We start from the raw sequence: 17,366 nt of genomic DNA, 5'->3' as shown, positions 1-17,366 counted from the left end.
TGGCTCAGCCCTTCCCACACATGCTGCCTCACCTGTGCTCACCAGCAGTGGAAGGATTTGGCAGACACTGGTGTTACAGTGCCTGGTTGTCCTCCTGAGAGCAAGAGCAAACTCAAAGGTTTTCCAGAAATGTGTAATTAATCTGTGCCTGGGAAGGAAAACATCATCAGTCTTATCTTACAGTTGAGAGAATGATAGAGAGAAAACAAATACTGTAAAGATGGAGGACTCAGTGGCAGAGAGAACTCAGGTAGATTCACTCCTGTGCTCCCTTCTGACAGACAGCTCCCCACACCAGTCCCTGAGAGCTTCTCTGATTTCCAGCTGTTCAACTACGCTGTAAGCAACTGCAAATGCCTGTAGCACTTTCGTGACTAACTCCCACAGAGGTGATACAGATAATACCCACCCATTCATGTGGGGCATCAGGCAAATCACACCAGCAGAGGGCCCAGAGAAGGCTGTTGTTCCACTGCAAGAAGCCAGGCACACCATGAAACACTTCCCAAAAAGGCCAGGCACTCAGTCCCCTGTGTGTGTTTGTTGCTGATTCTGGATATGATTTTTCCATGTGTTCGCCCTCAAGGCTGAATTTTTATAACACCAACTGGCACTTGATCATTCACTTCCATTCCCAGTGATTTCAAAGGAACTCAGAGGAAGTGAGATGAGCTTTTGCTGCCAGCCCCTCTCTTGGTGCAGGAGGAAGCTGGAGCTGCTCCAGTTGTGGGGTTCTGGGTGCCAGCACCATGAATAGTCCCAACTGCCCAGGGCAATGCAGGGTGCCCCAAATTCTCTGCTCCTGTATCTTGGTACAGAATGCATGACCATGGCACAGGACATGACATGAATGCTAAACATGGTATGAAAGCTGTGTGTGCATGCTATGGGATTTCCATCCAGCCACTTTGGGTTCTCCAAATGATCCAGAGTGAGAGCCATGTAGTACCCCCTCTACATGTGAGCACAGAAAGAAAGCCCTTCTCTCTGTAATTTCATATTCATTTGTTCCTGACATCAGAGAAGGTATTTTGCCAGCAGTTCCCGTACAGACATTAGGACAGCCTTTTAGATTGAGGAAATCAAGATATTTCTAGACTTAAATGAAGCACCAAGAGGTAAGCCACTCACCCTTCTTGAAGCAACCTCTCCCTTCTGAGAGGGATGCTTTGCAAAGGCTGATCCTTTGCAGCTGATGATGCTGGGGTAACTGTTTCCATCATCCCTAACTGTAAGTAGTGAAGGCCAAGTGTTGTTTTTGTTATGTACAAACATAACCCGAGAGGGCAAAGCGCGAACATGCACACTTACACCACTGATGTGGCTTTATGCCTTGCCTGAAACACAAAAGACATTTCTCCAGACCTCAGAGAAGTCTGAACACACACTCATAATCTAATGGAGAGATAAACAGAGCATTTAAGGCTGGATCTGAACAAGTATTGCAAATTTTACTGAAATGCTATTTAAGGCACCTGAGTTATAACCTTTGCAATAACACAGCTGCGGTTAGAGCAGGACCTTCTCTCAAGCAACTTACCCACTCTAATGCACCTTTATCCAGGTTCATGTAAAATCACTGCAAAATCATGGGTCAAAGTTGTTTCATAGCTTTACTCTCTCAGTAATGTGCAACATGAACATAATAGTGTTATTAAGAAGTCAAAAATAACTTAACACAATAGCTATATAAGATTTTTCCAATGATCAAACTTTCAGCAATTACTTTTTGTTAAGTTCAGAAAATTAGCGTATTTGTTAATCAAATTAATTTAAAAAGTAGCTTTTAAAAATAAAAGCAATGCTTTAAATAAATATAGTCTTTTTATAACCATAAAACACTTAGTCCTGTTAAAGATAACACAAATATTCCACTCAAGCACAGTACTTAAACAATTGAAATGAATGTTGTGAGCACACGTGGGCTGGACATCGGGAGGGACGAGGATGCTCAGGACATTCTGTGTCTCCTTTCCACAGCAGCACAAAGAGGCAGGCAATTCTCAGAACTTCCCCAAACACATGACATGTGTTAGGATATTTGTAGCTGCTGCACAAAAATGCTGGCACCCTGTTTTTCCCCAAGCTATTTCTCTACACTACACCTGCAGCAGTTCTTCAGCCCTGCTTTTAAATCTCTAGCATAGCATGATTTTAACCACAAAAACATTCGGCCAGAGCCTGCTTGTTTCATCCAGCTGGCTCCAACATCTACTCAGAAGGTGGCAAGCAAGGCCTGACCTCTCACACATTTTGCACTAAAGCTCACATTTTGTGAAATCTGAAAAACCTTCCTTTTAATACTGGCACCACTGGCTGTTTCAGAACAGCCTGAAGGTCACCTTCAGCGTTCATGACCACCAAAGGGTATTCACAGCTCTTCCCATAATTACAGGGCTGACTAGCTATGGTCATTACTACTCAAGTTAATGCCTATCAGCAAAGACTGTAGCTCTCTTGCAGATCTACAAGGTAGCAATGTTTTTGCTGGAATAAACTAAATTAGCTAGTTCTTACGTTAGTATGTGTTGCCTGGGTGTACCCTGAAGAGCAGTTTGCTAAATTCAGCAAAAAATACACCTCAAATCTACTGCTAATCTACTTAGCAACTCTGATCATTTCATATCCTGTTTACTTGGCTGTAATTGTTCACTAAAAATCACCTTCAGGGTCTGCAGCAAACCACCAGCTTTGTCCTCACAAAAACAGCTGTCAGTGAAATTTGTTGTGGCTTGTCTGTTTAAACAGCATAACAGTAATATAACCTATAAGTAAAATGATAAAAGCTGGAGAGTAAAGTAAAGCCCAAAACTGATACAAGTGCTCTCAATTTGTTTTGATCTTCAGAATGAATAAGCCTATTCAAAGATGACAAAGGAATAAATTAGCAAATGGCTAATGTAATGCATGAAAGGGTGTCTACAGGATTTGCATGTGCGCACACACACGCGCACTTGCATACAGACAGCTTGGCTTCATTAGAAATCTCACTACCAGAGTTTAACTTGGATAAATTAACTGCATTAAAATACTGACATTGTGAGGATTTTAATACTATCACACCCTGTAGAGGGCACTCCTGTGTGAATTTTTAAATGCTTTAAAAAAATAGTTTAGACTTATTGAAATCTGTGACAAATGTGGCAGCTCTGCCTCTCCTCACAGCCTCCCATTCTCATCTCCAGTATCCTTCTCCTGTATTGCCTCCAGGCACCGTTTTGCCTTGGCATCTGCCTGCCCACTCCCAGTTTTGCTCAGTCCGCACGACAGGCACGCCAGCTGGATCTGCTTCATGTTCTCCAGGGCTTCGTTCTTGGCGTTCTTCAGGAGATCTCCTTGGCCCTGGGGATGCACAGACATGCAGGAGAGAGTCAGGGATTGCACACATCGCTCAGGACCAAAAGCAGCAATACTGCTCCTGTGTCCCTACAGGTCCCAGGTCCCGTCTCAAACCATCTCTGCCCCCTGGAAATGGGACTGAAGGCCCTCCTGCAGCTTGGTGCCAGCACAGTGAGGAAGGCAGCAGCCAGCACTGGACAGGGTGGGACAGGCACCAGAGTCCTCCCACTCCATGTCACCAGTCTTGGGAGGTAATTTCAGCCTGAACAGAAGGAGGCTGCAGGAGAAGGCATTTCCTCTTCCACAGTCAACAGTAAGGTCCTGGCGGGGCCAGGGCAGTGATGGTACATGGCACCCCTCTCCCCAGGGCACTGCTCCCTCCCTGCTCCCTGGCATCACATCCCCCATGGCAATGGCTGCGTGTTCCCAGCCAGGGGCCCCTTAGGAGCTGAGAGACCCTGATAACCCACCCCTCCTTCCACCTGGATTTGAGACCCAGCCTTGGGCCCTCCTTGAGCAGAGTAGGCCAAGTTGTGCCCATATGAAACACATCATCCCATAGCACTCCAGTGAACCCTTCTGAACCATTTTGTTTGGGAACTTCAAGAAGGCAAATGGGAATGAGACTTCATGAACACACTGCTTCTGTATCTTCTCAGAGCCTGTAAACGTGAGGTGACTAACAGAGATCAATCCAATTTGTAACAATCAGGAAAACTGTGTTACATGAAATTTGTATTAAGGAGTTGGGGTTCAGAAATGGCAAAATGACTATTTATGCAATATTGATATCTCAAGTGGCGTGAAGGGACAAGGTTCTGGAGCTACAGGATACAAATAAATAAAAGCCAGGAGATGCATCTGGTTATTAAAACCTCAGTATCAGTAAGAACTCGAGCTCCTCTTCTCCTAATGTCACCCCAAGCACAGCTTGAAGTACATCACATGCTGCAGCTGGTTACATTCATGAGGAATACCTCCACTGACTGAAATGTCACACTCAGATCCCTGCCACCCAGCCTGACCACCTGCACCATCACAGGTGGTGGGCCTCACGGGACACAAGAGACACTTCAGCAGGACCTTGGGCTCACTGGAGGGGTGACAGATCACTTGCCTCTCCTTGGGTTCTCCAAGCCAATCAGATGTGTTGGATGAGTCACAGTGTGACACCTTCCAGCAGTAGGAGCATCTCTGCTCTCCCTTTCCCCAGCGCTAAGAGGAAGGATTTATCCTACACTGATGAGCACAGCTTCCTTTTTGCCAGTGCCTGGCACTGGACTCACAGGGTCTGAACCCCTGTACACAATGTTCACAACCAAGAAACAATGGTGGCTTGCAAGGCTGCAGCACTGATAAACACCACGTGGGACACCACGTCATCCAGGGACGACAGCCTGTGCCTGAGAACACGATTGCCTCATCTCCTGGTGTCACAAATTTGTCCCTGCTGAGCGATGCAAATCACCATCCAGATGCTGGGAATACAACTCAGTGTGAGAATAACAAAAAGCACTGGGACTGTGTGAGCAGCTCTGTGCTATTTGCTGTGAAGCTCTTTTGAAGGGATTTGTGTCTCAGCAGCATGACAGTTCTGGGAATACACAGACAAAGAGCCTGGGATCCAGTCAGCAGGCACAATGTGAAAAAACAAAACAAGAATAAATTATGCAGCAGATATTTTTCATAGCTCTGAACTTACTTCTATGTCAGAGGTTTTGCTTATGGTTAAAGACAGTAGGCAGGAATTCAAGAGCCCCAGGGCTGCCTGGAGCACCCAGCCCACCTTGGTGTCCCTCCCTGTCTGCAAATGGCACAGGAATAGTGGCAGTGTGTAGTGACAGAGACAACACCAGCACATAACAAGTACGTATCATTAACAACATGATAATGTCATCAGAAAGGGTCCTCAATGTATCTCCTCAACACATCTTCCATTTCTTCAAACTGCACAAATGCAGTTTTAAATAGTTTGGGTTTAGGATGAAATACTCCTGGCTGCTACTTTTTATGCACACAGGACCAAAGACACTAAAGACTTCGCTATCAAACAGAGAAAAATCAGTGTGACCATGCTTTGCAGCCTTAACTTCTCCAAGCCAAAACCTGGCACTCTGTGTGCACGTCCAAGAACAGAAAAATCCCCTCAGTGCAAGAAGCAACCCCTTTCCAGGGTGAGGTCAAAGCTTGGAAACGTTCCTCAGGGTGGCCCACCAACTGTGTGTTTGTCCAGGCACTGAGACACACCTAGACTGGTGCTATCTGGGATTAGATGCACTGCTTGGGGGACAGCAGCCCAAGTCTGCCCTGCCAAGACTCTCACCTGCAGTCTGCAGAAGCCAAGGGCCTTCACACCCCACGTGAAAGTGCCAAACCACCCACTGTCCCTTATACATATTCTGATTTCACATTTGAGTAAACAGGCAATTCAGATTACAGATTCTGTCTGAGGCAATGCACAACATGTCTTTGGGTTCCAAGAAGAAACACACGCCTCCTGAGCATACTTCCAACATTTTGAAGACATTCTTATTTTACAGTGATCTAAAAACAGAAATGGACTTATCAAAATAGTGCAATTCCATTCATGTACAGATCAATTGATTTATGTCTTAGTCTCCTTGTGATTTTTATTTTTAAACAGCTGGTTCATTTGAGCAACACGAAGAAGCAAAAATTTTGAATCATCTGTCATGAGGAAATTAACGACAAACTAGCCCTCTCTGACAGAGCTGTCATAATTCTACAGACACCATTAAAAAAAATCTGTGTGCAATGCTCCGTTTGAAGAGCCATCTGTTTGCTTTGAAAACTGGCTGTGAGCATAATCCACTTAAGAAGAATGTCAGCAAAATTGTGTCAACACCTTAACAAACTAAATACTGGATGGAAGCTAGAGTAAACTTTACAAGCATGATTACATTGAAATAACCTTCACAGACCAGTCATTGTGAGCATCTCTGTGCACAGAACCATCCTGCTCACTCTCACAAACAAGGAGAGACCATGACAATCCACCTCAGCATCTATCCATCTATCTGCCTTCTGCTACTGGTATCATCAGCCTTTCTGAAAATAATAACTCATGAGAAAGTTTAAATTCAGCATTTGGCAGGACAGTGAATTAAGCCAGAAGAGACTAACCAAGTGTTCTAACAAAAACTGATAAAGGGGCCATTTTCATGTAGCCTTAGGGAATGTTAAAAGTCAGGTTTCATACACCTAACTGCAGAGCCTCAGCACAAATTAACATTACATGACAAATAATGCAGCTTTTCAAGGAACTGCAAGATTCTAAGCCTTTACCTTGGCAGGTTTATATTGCTTAGAAAACCCTTAACCTGACATGGTTTTAAACATTGTTCAGTTCCTGTGACAAGCCATGAAAGGCATTAAGAAGCACAAGTAGCTCTAGGCAGATACTGGCAATGGCTACAGATGGGACAAATTCGATGTAGTTGTAGGTTCAGTTGTTTTTTTTCAAATCAAATACCAAAGTTTTTGAGTCAAGATGACAGCTCTAAATCCAACAGCAACCCACTCTGGGGCTGGGGAAATGAAAGCTGAGTTTGGTCAGTGGCACCACTTTGTGTTCAACTTCACAATATTATTTATTTTATATACTTTGCATGCATATTTCTGCAAAAATATAAATACTTGGGCATGTACACTAATAATTACTGTTTCTGTGCTTTCTAGGAAGCACCCTGCAACACAGAGGCCAGGCTGTGGGCACCCCCAGCACCAGGGCCCCATTAAGGCACTGGCAGCACCCACAGCCTCTGTGTTGGCAGCTCCCACAGCAGCACCAGGGGCTGCAGGAGGACCCTGAAGGCCAAGAGTGGGCCCATGCAGGAGTGACTGCAGTGCCAGGTGCCCCACACGAGCACCTTGCACTACTCCTGGTGAAGCAGAAAATCCCACTGAGCAATGGGAATGCCTTCCTGGCATTCCAAACTGGCTGTGTTTCCAGGGAGGCTGAAGCAGTAGCTGTGAAAGCCATTTTCTAATCTGCTGCTTGCTAAAGCAGACAGTAGCTTATCTCCTGAGCAGACACATTCTCTGACAGCACATTATGGGAGCTTTTCTCTCCAATCCTCAAGGGCTGAGTAAATACAAACAAATAACAGAGGCTTTAACACCCATCCCACATCATGCTCGTGATATTACTGTTATTTTTTAACTTATTCTCAAAGAGTCAAGCTCTTTCATTACTATTTAATCACAAAGTAAAATCTCCAGAGGATGCTAGTGTATGCCAGCGGGTGGCTGAAAAAGCCAGACACACTCAAATGAAACAGCCACTCCACATTTCAGAGGCAACAGGCACAGCAACAGCACTGACAATCTGTGCCAAGGGACTCCAAATGCTGGAGAGCTGCTCTCACATTGGGATACTCTGTGTGGAGGCAGCATTTACTGCAAGGGGTGCATTTTCAAAGTGTCATAGTAGGACTAATTGTGTTTAATATTAATAAGGAGGCACACAATTAAATGATTGCATATGGCTTTGAAAATGTAATCTTGGGTAGGAAATCATTAATGAAAAGGTCATGTTATGTTAAACTTATTACAAAAAGCAGATATTTTTCCATGTGTCCTTCAAAGCTAAATGTGGGAACAATTGATTTGAATTTGATTATGATACATTCACATTTCAGAACAGACTTCTCCAAAAACATAGTGTTGCTGAATCAATGCAGACTGTAAAAACCCACCCTTCTCATTATTACTGCAGATAGTTTGTCAACAGCTTTGCTTTATTGTCTGTGACAGAGATCATAATGCACATCCTGGCATGAAAAATTACTGTACACAAAGATTAGACACAAAGCTATAATCACTTCTCACACACTGAAAATAAAGGATTTCAAAAATGAGTTACACCACAGAAAAACCAGGGTCCAAATGTAACTTGCCAATTTATCTTTAAACCCTTGCTCAGCAGAAATTCACTTCCTAACAGGAAAATAAAAAGGCCACAAATATAAAAGATGGCACTTAAATGGCATTCCTTGTGCTATTGGTGTATCATTTAAGGTCTGGGTTTTGGACACAGCTGCTCACTTACCCATTGTAAACCAAATGCAAGAGCTTGTTTCTACCTGGCTGAAACCAGCAACAGCTTTGACACTGAGTAAATCAGGTGATCAGACCGAGTGCTCACTGGGGCCTGAGTCATCACATTTTGCAGGATGTGCTGGTGATTTCAGACATCAAACTGAGCATCTCATTTTGGTATATCAGCATGTTACTGACAGCCAGAGATCTCCTCTCCCATTTCCCAAAGTAGGGTCAAGCAAAAATTTGCAAGAAGGAAACAATTGGGAATCAATTATATCACACAGAGAACAGATCTGAGGTGTACAGAAAAGAAAACATCCACCTAGGGAAAGGCAGGTCCCATTACATATAAAGTGCTAAACCTCTGTAAGCAAGAGCAGCAAAGCGTAACTGCTGTGGAATAGATTATTGTGTGCAGTTTTGACACAAGGTTACATGATGAAAACCAAATTAAATTATCTAAGGTTGTGCCAAGCACCAAGGTCAGAGCTCTAGGGCTGATCTCCTCAATGCACTGTAGCCAGCAGCTGAGACACCTAGGAGAACAAGGCTGAGGATGATGACAAAGAGGAGGAGATGGATCATTTACAGGAACAATCTCCTACTAATTCTGCATCTAACCCAAATTATTCCTCATATTATCTTTTCTCCATTTACTTCATGAATCAGCCATATGGATGCTGGCTCCAGGCTTTCCTGCCTCTCTATTGCACAGGGAGCTGAGTGGGTAGAAACCCAAGCTCCTTTTCCCAGGAAAAGCATTGGGAAGCACAAACCAGCCCTGACTGCTCTGTATATCTCAACTGTTTTACTCCTTACTCAGGGAAAAACATCCCATTTGGACCTGATATTTGCACGAGTCTGGAAGACAAAACCACACCTGCAAGAAGCACTCAAGGCCTTGAGGGCACTCACTGCCTCACCAAGACACTCAGCCCCAAGGTGACACATCCCAGCAGCCTCCTGCCAGCAAGCACCTAACTTAAGGACAACTGCAGGGACAAGAGCTAAGGAGCAACCATCTCTGCCAGCACCATTTACAAGGCACAGTCTCTTTTTCAGTGCAGCCAGTTGTAAGGGAGAGAGGACAACACCAGCATTACTCCAGGTGGCTGGGAAAATTCACAAGTCAACTCCAAAACAATCTGGTTCCATATAAAAGCAGAAAGGTCTTTTAGTAGTTCTAGGGAAAGAGGGCAGGAATCTTGGATTATGGCACCATTCAGCCATGGCTTGCCCTAAGACCCAGCAGGATCCAGGGGATCAGCCTGGTCTTCTTTGAGACACAGATCTCTCTAGGTGTTCAGATACCACAGCAAAGGGACACAGAGGAAGTTAATAAAAATTAATAAATACATGACAATAAATAGAATGAATAAATAAATAAATAATGAGCAAAGGAAACAGAAATTACAACGGCCCTAGCTTGTAACACAAACGAAATGTTCACCTCACGTGTGGCTCGGATGCCATTACACACCATGGGCTGCACACACCCAGTGGATATGTGACTGCACGTGGGTAGTCTGACCCAGGGATGGGGCCTGATGCTAACCATGTAAATGTGGTGTGTTCAAAACAATATTCATGTTACCTGAAAACCAGCTCCATCTGATTTTAATTTTATTTAAACTCCCGAACTAGACCAATCTGACAGTTGCTCAGTATTAGGCCATCCCACGCAAAACCCAAAACTTTTACGCTGATTCAATTCTCCATTCACATCTCACCCCAAAGGTCTGCACTGGGGAGGATGACCTAAAGGGATTTCCAGAGCTGTTCTGCATGACCCTGGTTAGTTTTCTAGGAGGCTGGCGACAGTTCATTGCACAGCCAAGCAGTAAACCCAAAGCACGTGGCATGACATAAATGGTTGGGAAGAGGGAACACCATCTGTCTCTGCTGGGATGGCACTCCCTTAAAAAACACCCAAACCATTTTTTGCCTTCTTTTCCAGCTGTTGGAAAGGTGCAATTAAAATCTAAATGGTTGTGCTGGATACCAAGAGACAGCCCCCACTCTACCACACTGGGCAAGGCTCCTCAGTTATTACAGAAGTGCCAGTCCACCACTTTTATGTTCCCAAATTATGTGACACAGCCAACTACAGCCTCAGGAGCAGCCTGGGAGATGGAACTGAACAAACAAGGAGAACCTCAATGGGAACAGTCAGGCAACTCCCAAAGAAGCAAATACTTAGAAAACCTTCTGATTCTGGCTGCTGGCCTTGCCAGCAGGAGGATATCACTGCTTTGTGCAGCCATGGCAACTTAGGAAAGAGGGTCTATATTTGTAATTCTCTTACAGGATTTGCCTAACAAGACAAAGGCAAAGGACATACATGGCCAGCTTGCTCTCAAACTCAGTTGAGTGCCCCCCCCCAAACCCTTGATCAAAGCCTGACAAGGAATTAACACCAAGCATTTGTTTGAACACCTAAGTGGCGAAAGCACTCATGCTACAGTCTTCCCTACTGATCTTTAAAAAGAGCTCTTCACTGAAATCCAGGGGCTCTTGCAAATCAATTGCACTGTATGGCTGCTAATTTATTCCTTTGAGCAGACATTTTATGTATATAAAAAAGTGGGCTTTTATTTTTGTTTTTTAAATAAATGCCTATGCTTCTGTCTCACATGGGCATTTAAATTAAATTATGTTATATCAGGCTGTCAAAAGCAATGAATGCGAACATTGACTGTAACTGTGCTGCAGCAGGAATTTGCTTTCAGAAATAATGCCATTAATTTGATGTTAGCCATGTGCTGAGCAGTTCAGCTGCCTGTGTCTCTCAGGCACTACGTCAGGCAGACAGTTTGCAAGCACAGCCACAAATGTACAGACTCTTGCTGTCAACCCCTCCATGCTAGGAACCTGCCTTTTTTCTGGTGATAAGTTTAAAATCATAGGCTTGGCTGGAAGCCCAGGAGTGCACAACTAATACTAAGAAGAAATTTGGGCACTGTTTATTTTTGAGACAAAGCCATGACATGAAAATTGAAGCTGTATGTCCAGGCACTTATTTTTTAGTCTCCCTTTCATCACAAAACCCAATTGCTCACAGGTACCAGTACCAGCACTAACTGGTAACTCCTGTAAGGTCCAGAGAGTCCCAGAAAAACAAAACAAGGGGAATAAAGATGAGGCAGAAAGTGCACAATTTGTTTTTTGCATTTGATTTTTCTGAGTAAATAGACCAGCTGCAAAAAAGAGATGTTTTACAGCTAATGAAAGACCTGTGGAAGGCAAAAAGGCAATCCCCAAGCAAAACATTTGGCTGGCACCCCTTGCTCCCTGGTGCCCTCTCTGCTGACTCTCAGATGCACAGCACACAATTAACACCAAAATTGCAACTCTCAGGCTGCAAGCACACGATTAACACCAAAATCATGTCCTTCATCACAAGGTAGCCAGCAAAGTGTCCCTAAAGTTCATCAGAGCCTGGAAAGGATTTAGTGGCCAACTCTGAGCTGATTCTGTTTTCACTGAAGACAACATGCACCTGTGCTGGTTTGGGTTTTTGTGGAGGGAGGGAGTGTTGCAGCAATGTCACACAGTCTCTGCTCTCCTTTGAATTGCTGGAGATACCAGCTTTAAAAATACCTACAGCTGTGCTTAATGCTAACTGAAATAATCTAATCAAGACGAAATCAAATTGTGCCAGAGCAGATTGTTTGTAGACAGAGCACCTTCAGCACTGCTCCCACATGCAGCTCCTAAGGCTCTGCTCCTTTCTGCCTGCCACAAGCACCAGTGCCTTAGCAACCATGTGGTTTGCAAATGCTGCTGGTGCAGTGGCTGCTGGCCAACACCACCAGCTGACTGATTCCCAGCCATGGGAATCTGCAGAAGCCGTCCAAGCTCCCTATTCCTACTCGCCCAAATGGGACAAGGCACCCCTCTCCTCCCTTCATGCTAGGAGCTGTAGGCAGCCAGTTTCTAATCAGTTCACAAGCAGTACAGGCCACAAACAACTTCATGCTGATGCAGAAAGCTTGAAGCTGAGACCAAAGCCTCCAAATCACATGAAGGTTTAAGTGCAAAAAGAAAAAAGTAGCACAAACTGCTGTCTAAGTACTAGGAGAAAACAGGTTTTTATAGGATCCCTGAGCAAATGCTCTAACTTGCTTCACCCCTGTCCAGGGATCAGTCCTGTCATTCTGGGGCCCTGCAGTCAAAGGCAGGTTTGCTGGTGAGACTGGACACTGAGCTCAGTAAAAGCAGAGCTGAGCCATCCTCTCTGCTCATGTTGTGCCAGCCAGTGGTTAAAGAGGCTCCTGTGGGCTTAACAGGGCTTGTTTCCCCTGGGAGAATCCCAGCCCTGCCTTCCCAGTGCAGATGTGAAATCAAGTACAAACAGGAGCAGATAGGGTTATTTTTGTAAGCAGAACACTGACTGACCCAGCAGGCAGAGAGCTACTGAAAGGAAGCAACTGAGAGGGGAGGAGAAAATCAGCAGGGGTCAGAAACAGGCCTGGGTGGAAGTGAGAAATCTGTTCCTGTTTTTTACAAGGATGGGAATTGGAACACAGCAAACTCAGTGAGCCAAGCACAAAAGTTAGTCGTGCAGGATAGGGATCGTATATTTACAAATTGCCCCAATATGTCAATGAGGGAAACTGAACAAGCATAATTTACAATCCATTACAATACCATGCCACGAGAAAATACGAGGCTTTTCAACCAAACTGAACTCAATTTTTAAGCCATTACTACAGATGGCTGTTATAATAGCTCCACAGTTACTGGGGAGGGTTGGAGAATCTGAGTTTAGACTATCCAGCATCCTTTCCCTCCAAAGGAAACTGTCCTGCTGCTGCTGGCAGCCTCCAGTCCCAGCCCATTTATACCAGACTGCTAAATTAGTCTCCTCAGGCTGTTCAACTACCACCACTACCAATGTCTGAAAAGGTAAAAAGAAGCACTTTTTTGCTTATCTGTGCCTTCCCCCTTCTCGTGGCTCAGCTCCTCCCCACTGCTACATACACCACCATCCCTAGGTCACCACCCAACGGAGTGGGAAGCCAGAGAACAGAGTGAGAACTTAGCTGCAATTATCACCTCTATTATTATTATTCAGAGCAATCACAGCCTATCAGTCAGGCTCTTCCTGCCAATACCAGACCTATGTCTTACTGTAGCACAGAGGGTACTGGAGAAAAGAGCTACTAAATATGCATTTTTAACTTACTCCTCTGACTGCTCTCATATAATCGCCTTTCTGACATCAGAAATGCCTTATTTTTCTTTTTGTGATCTAAAAATAAATAGCAGCTGCCTCAGCACATGAATCACTGGTTTTGTCTCTGCTTTCCTCCTCAAATGGATCCCACCTGTACCTGGGGAAATGACCCATAAGAAAGTGTCCTTTATCTCCCGCGGGTTTCACCACCTGACACTTGAATTCATCTGACCCACGTAAAAGAAGACTGCAGCTGTCAAAAATACAAGATTGCAGTTCCCCAACCATTGCTCCTACAGTAAAAACTCACTTCCACCCACAAGTACTTGGGCCTCCCATTTCCCTAGCTCCTATGCAAGGTTTTTGAAATGCCTGCCGCATTTAGGGCTTATGGGGTCTACCATGATCTAGGGGAGAATAACTGCAGAGCAAATGCCTGGTCTCACTGAACACCCACAACTTTCACTTAATGCAGTTTGTGGCTTTTCACTGTTCCAGCTATCCCTGCAGACCCATATTTCCAATAATCACACATGTAAACACACAAGTCTTTACTCCACAGCCCTCTACTGCTAGTGGCTCCAGACAACAAAAATGAATCAATACCACCATTGAGTTAAAGAGTATTTTACTTTAACCACAACCCTCAGAATATGTAGTGGTGTGGATGAACACTTTTCAATGTCAGGAGGCAGTAATGGAATCTAGACTGGCACAATGAAACGGGGAAGGTCATGCCAGCAAATCACTCCCTGCTGCATTCAGAGTTTGGCTCCCCTGACTCGTGTCACACTCATGCAAGTACAGAAGAAGTCAGAGGTCCTGCCTAACAATTGCACTATGCACATTCTGACATATGGAGAGAGGATTTCTATCAATGCTTGGGAGGGAGAAGGTGAGGACATGGCTTTCACACAGAGACATGCCAGCCCCCAGCTTCAACCAACACAAGGGCCAGGTACTGCTCCATTACAAAGTACATACCTGGATTTCACTGAGGCCACTGACTGTGCCAGGGAAAACCCAAACACCATCTTAGGAACTGCAGAGGAGGAAGTCCCAATGGAGCAACCAGCAGCTTTCATCACCTCCTGAGCTCCCCTGAGGAACTAGCTTAAATGAGATACCCATTCCACCCCAGGGAGCAGGTTTTGTAGATGCTGGCACCTTGTTGTGTAATTCACACAACAAAAGGGGCAGTCAGCTTGTCATAATTTCTAAACTCTGGGAAACTGTATGTTATCTGCTAACAGGAGCTGTAAGGAGCTCTAAATATACCACGAGAGTAATTTTTAGAAGATGTTGAACCTCTTATCACACACCATTCAAACACAACCATCTTAGGTGAGTACCAGTTACAGCTCCCAGGGAATGGCACAGCACAGATTTAACAATAAGCAAATGCTGGGAAAAAGCAATGTACAAGCAATTCTCTCACAATTAGTAAAAATCAGTGCCCTGGTCTCTCCCTGATACTCAACAAATTCAGAAAGTAGTTGTGGATGGAGGCTCCCTCATGACGACCCACCATGGATGTCTTAGAAGCAGAGACCCCACTCCCTGAGGCTTTCAGTGGCATGAATAAACATGCAGGCAAGGTAGTGTGGGCTGCTGCCAGCCCAGGAAGGAAAAGGTCTCTGCAAGCCCCTCGGTGAGTGCCAGGCACCGGGGCAGTGGTCCTGCCTTGGGCACTCACCCAGTGCCACCCAAGGGCCCAGAGCAAAGGCTCCCAGCCCTGCAGCACTGCCTGAGCTGTGTGAGCAGGGCTGGCAGCTTTGCTTGGGTTACACTGCAATCCAGAACACCTGACAGAGGCAGTGGGTCCTTTTCTCTTGTTCTTTGTTAGTACAGCCATTGACAGATAGAAGCAAGAAATGTGTGAATTTCTGCAGAAACTCGTGCTTTCATTACAGCCTTTTTAATTCCTCTGAACAAGGTCACATTGTCAGATTGGCACAAACTAGATTCCCAATTTCCATGTCTTCCAGGTTGTGTTAATTAACTCCACTGCAAGTACAGCAGTGTTTGATATCCATATCTCAGATAAAAACATCCCTGTTACAGGGGAGGGAGGAGGTGGTGGCAGAAGCTGCCTAAGTTCCTGTGCCACCTGCAGTTTCTGCCTGCACTGTCTCTTCCTGAGAGTGGTCAGTAAAAACTGACCCAGTTTTTATACCCAAGCAATCCTCCTTTGGTGAGGAATCACCTACATTCATCCATCTTTCCTTCATGCCACCCCTCCTCTTCCCACTGCCTCCCCTCAATAGCACCAACTTTCCAGCACAGTTCTGCAGTTCTGCCCAAGCACATACATGCAGGAGTAGCTACTTCTCCTCAAAAGATGACGATCTTCAAGAAACTTGCGACCCTACCTGCTGATTTTTCAAATAACCTCTTCATAGGTGATAATCTTGTTGCTGCCCAAAACAGCTTCCAGAGAACAAACTCTCTTTGTATTCCACCTGAACATTATTAATTACTTTTCCAGTTGCAGAGGCTCTGGACCCAATGAACACCCCTGCAGGAGAAGCTGGCCTTCACACCCAGGTGACAAAATCCCTGCCAGTCTGGTAGAGAACAGTGACGTGAGCAGCACAGATGGGACTCAGGCTGTGATGGGTCTGCCCCAAAGACACAAACACAGAAGTGCAAGGTCCCACACAGCCACCCCAGGGCAAAGGTGGCACAAAACACAGAGGAGTTACTCACAGGAACTGCATCTTAGTGAGGGACAGCGTTAAAGCTGTGCAAAAATTAATCTAAATCAAGGGTGGGGGTCCATGTGGTTCTCCCCCTACACTGGTATGATTTAGATTATCATCTAAACTGGGGCAATGCAGAGGGAATGGGATTTGAGGCTGAGGAGAAGAAACAGTAAAGACTGAGATGACAGTGAGGCCAAGGGAGGTAATGGAGTTAGGACAGACAACCAAGAAGAGGGCTTCGCTGAGCTGCCAGCCACACAAGAGAGCGAGCTGGGCTTCTATTTTGCCTTTCAAACATCTTGACAAGCCTCCACTTGTCAAGTGACACTAAAAGTGGTTTTCTATGCACAGCACCTCAGTGTGCCAGCCCTTGGCTGGGCTCAAAGCCCATGCTGCTGAGGTGGCCCTGGCACAAGGGGTACCAGGCACAGTGACCCCACATGCTCCTGGCTCTGTCTCCCACCACAACAAAACCCATCTCACCCTGCAAGCACAGCCAGCAGCTTGGCATCAGATCCATGGCTTTTGGCAATTTGGCACATCACTCAAAATAAAAGGTATCACAAGATTGCTTGAGATCCATCTCTGGCGTATTTTAGTCAAATTCAAGAACTCAGAAAGGTATCACTCAGGGCTTTTCATACCACCTTTCATTTTTTCTACTCTCTTCCTTTTGTGTCAAAGTTACTGATGTTTTGTACATATATTCAATGGCCTGTCTCACCTCCTGTATACATACATGCATGTGTGTTCGCACACATACAAACCCACCCCAATGCAACTGAAGGACTAATATTTTGACCTGAGTTTCAGAAGTCTGTATTACAGTAAAAAAAAAAAAAAGTTTATATCAAAGGAAGGCATGTCACAGTACTTGTTTTCTGGATGAACTTCAGTGACCCTCCATTTTTGGTCTGTCATACACTTGGGTCCACACTGACTGCAGGAAGGTCTTGTCCCTAAACCCACCATTGTGAAACACCTGGAGGAACAGAGCCCTGGTGCTGAAGGAAGAAGAGCAAAGTGGGAAAATTGGCAGAAACACACATTTCTGCTCAGATGACTCTGGCCATCAGCTC

General features: G+C 45.0%; 1 protein-coding gene across 1 annotated transcript in view; it reads right to left on the bottom strand.

The window, feature by feature from the left end:
* Nucleotides 1-1,594: 1,594 nt before the first annotated feature.
* PLCL1 (phospholipase C like 1 (inactive)) overlaps nucleotides 1,595-17,366 on the bottom strand; it is a 180,036-nt gene continuing 164,264 nt past the window's right edge. Inside the window, exon 6 of the mRNA XM_036386868.1 lies at nucleotides 1,595-3,342. Within this exon, the coding sequence (XP_036242761.1) occupies nucleotides 3,160-3,342 (183 nt within the window). The 3' untranslated portion in view covers nucleotides 1,595-3,159. The remainder of the gene's footprint in view (nucleotides 3,343-17,366) is intronic.

This window comes from Molothrus ater, chromosome 7 (genome assembly GCF_012460135.2).
Source record: "Molothrus ater isolate BHLD 08-10-18 breed brown headed cowbird chromosome 7, BPBGC_Mater_1.1, whole genome shotgun sequence".
In the NCBI taxonomy this organism is placed as follows: Eukaryota; Metazoa; Chordata; class Aves; order Passeriformes; family Icteridae; genus Molothrus; species Molothrus ater.
The sequence above is the reverse complement of the archived record's forward strand: the minus strand, read 5'-3'. Positions and strand labels throughout refer to the sequence as shown.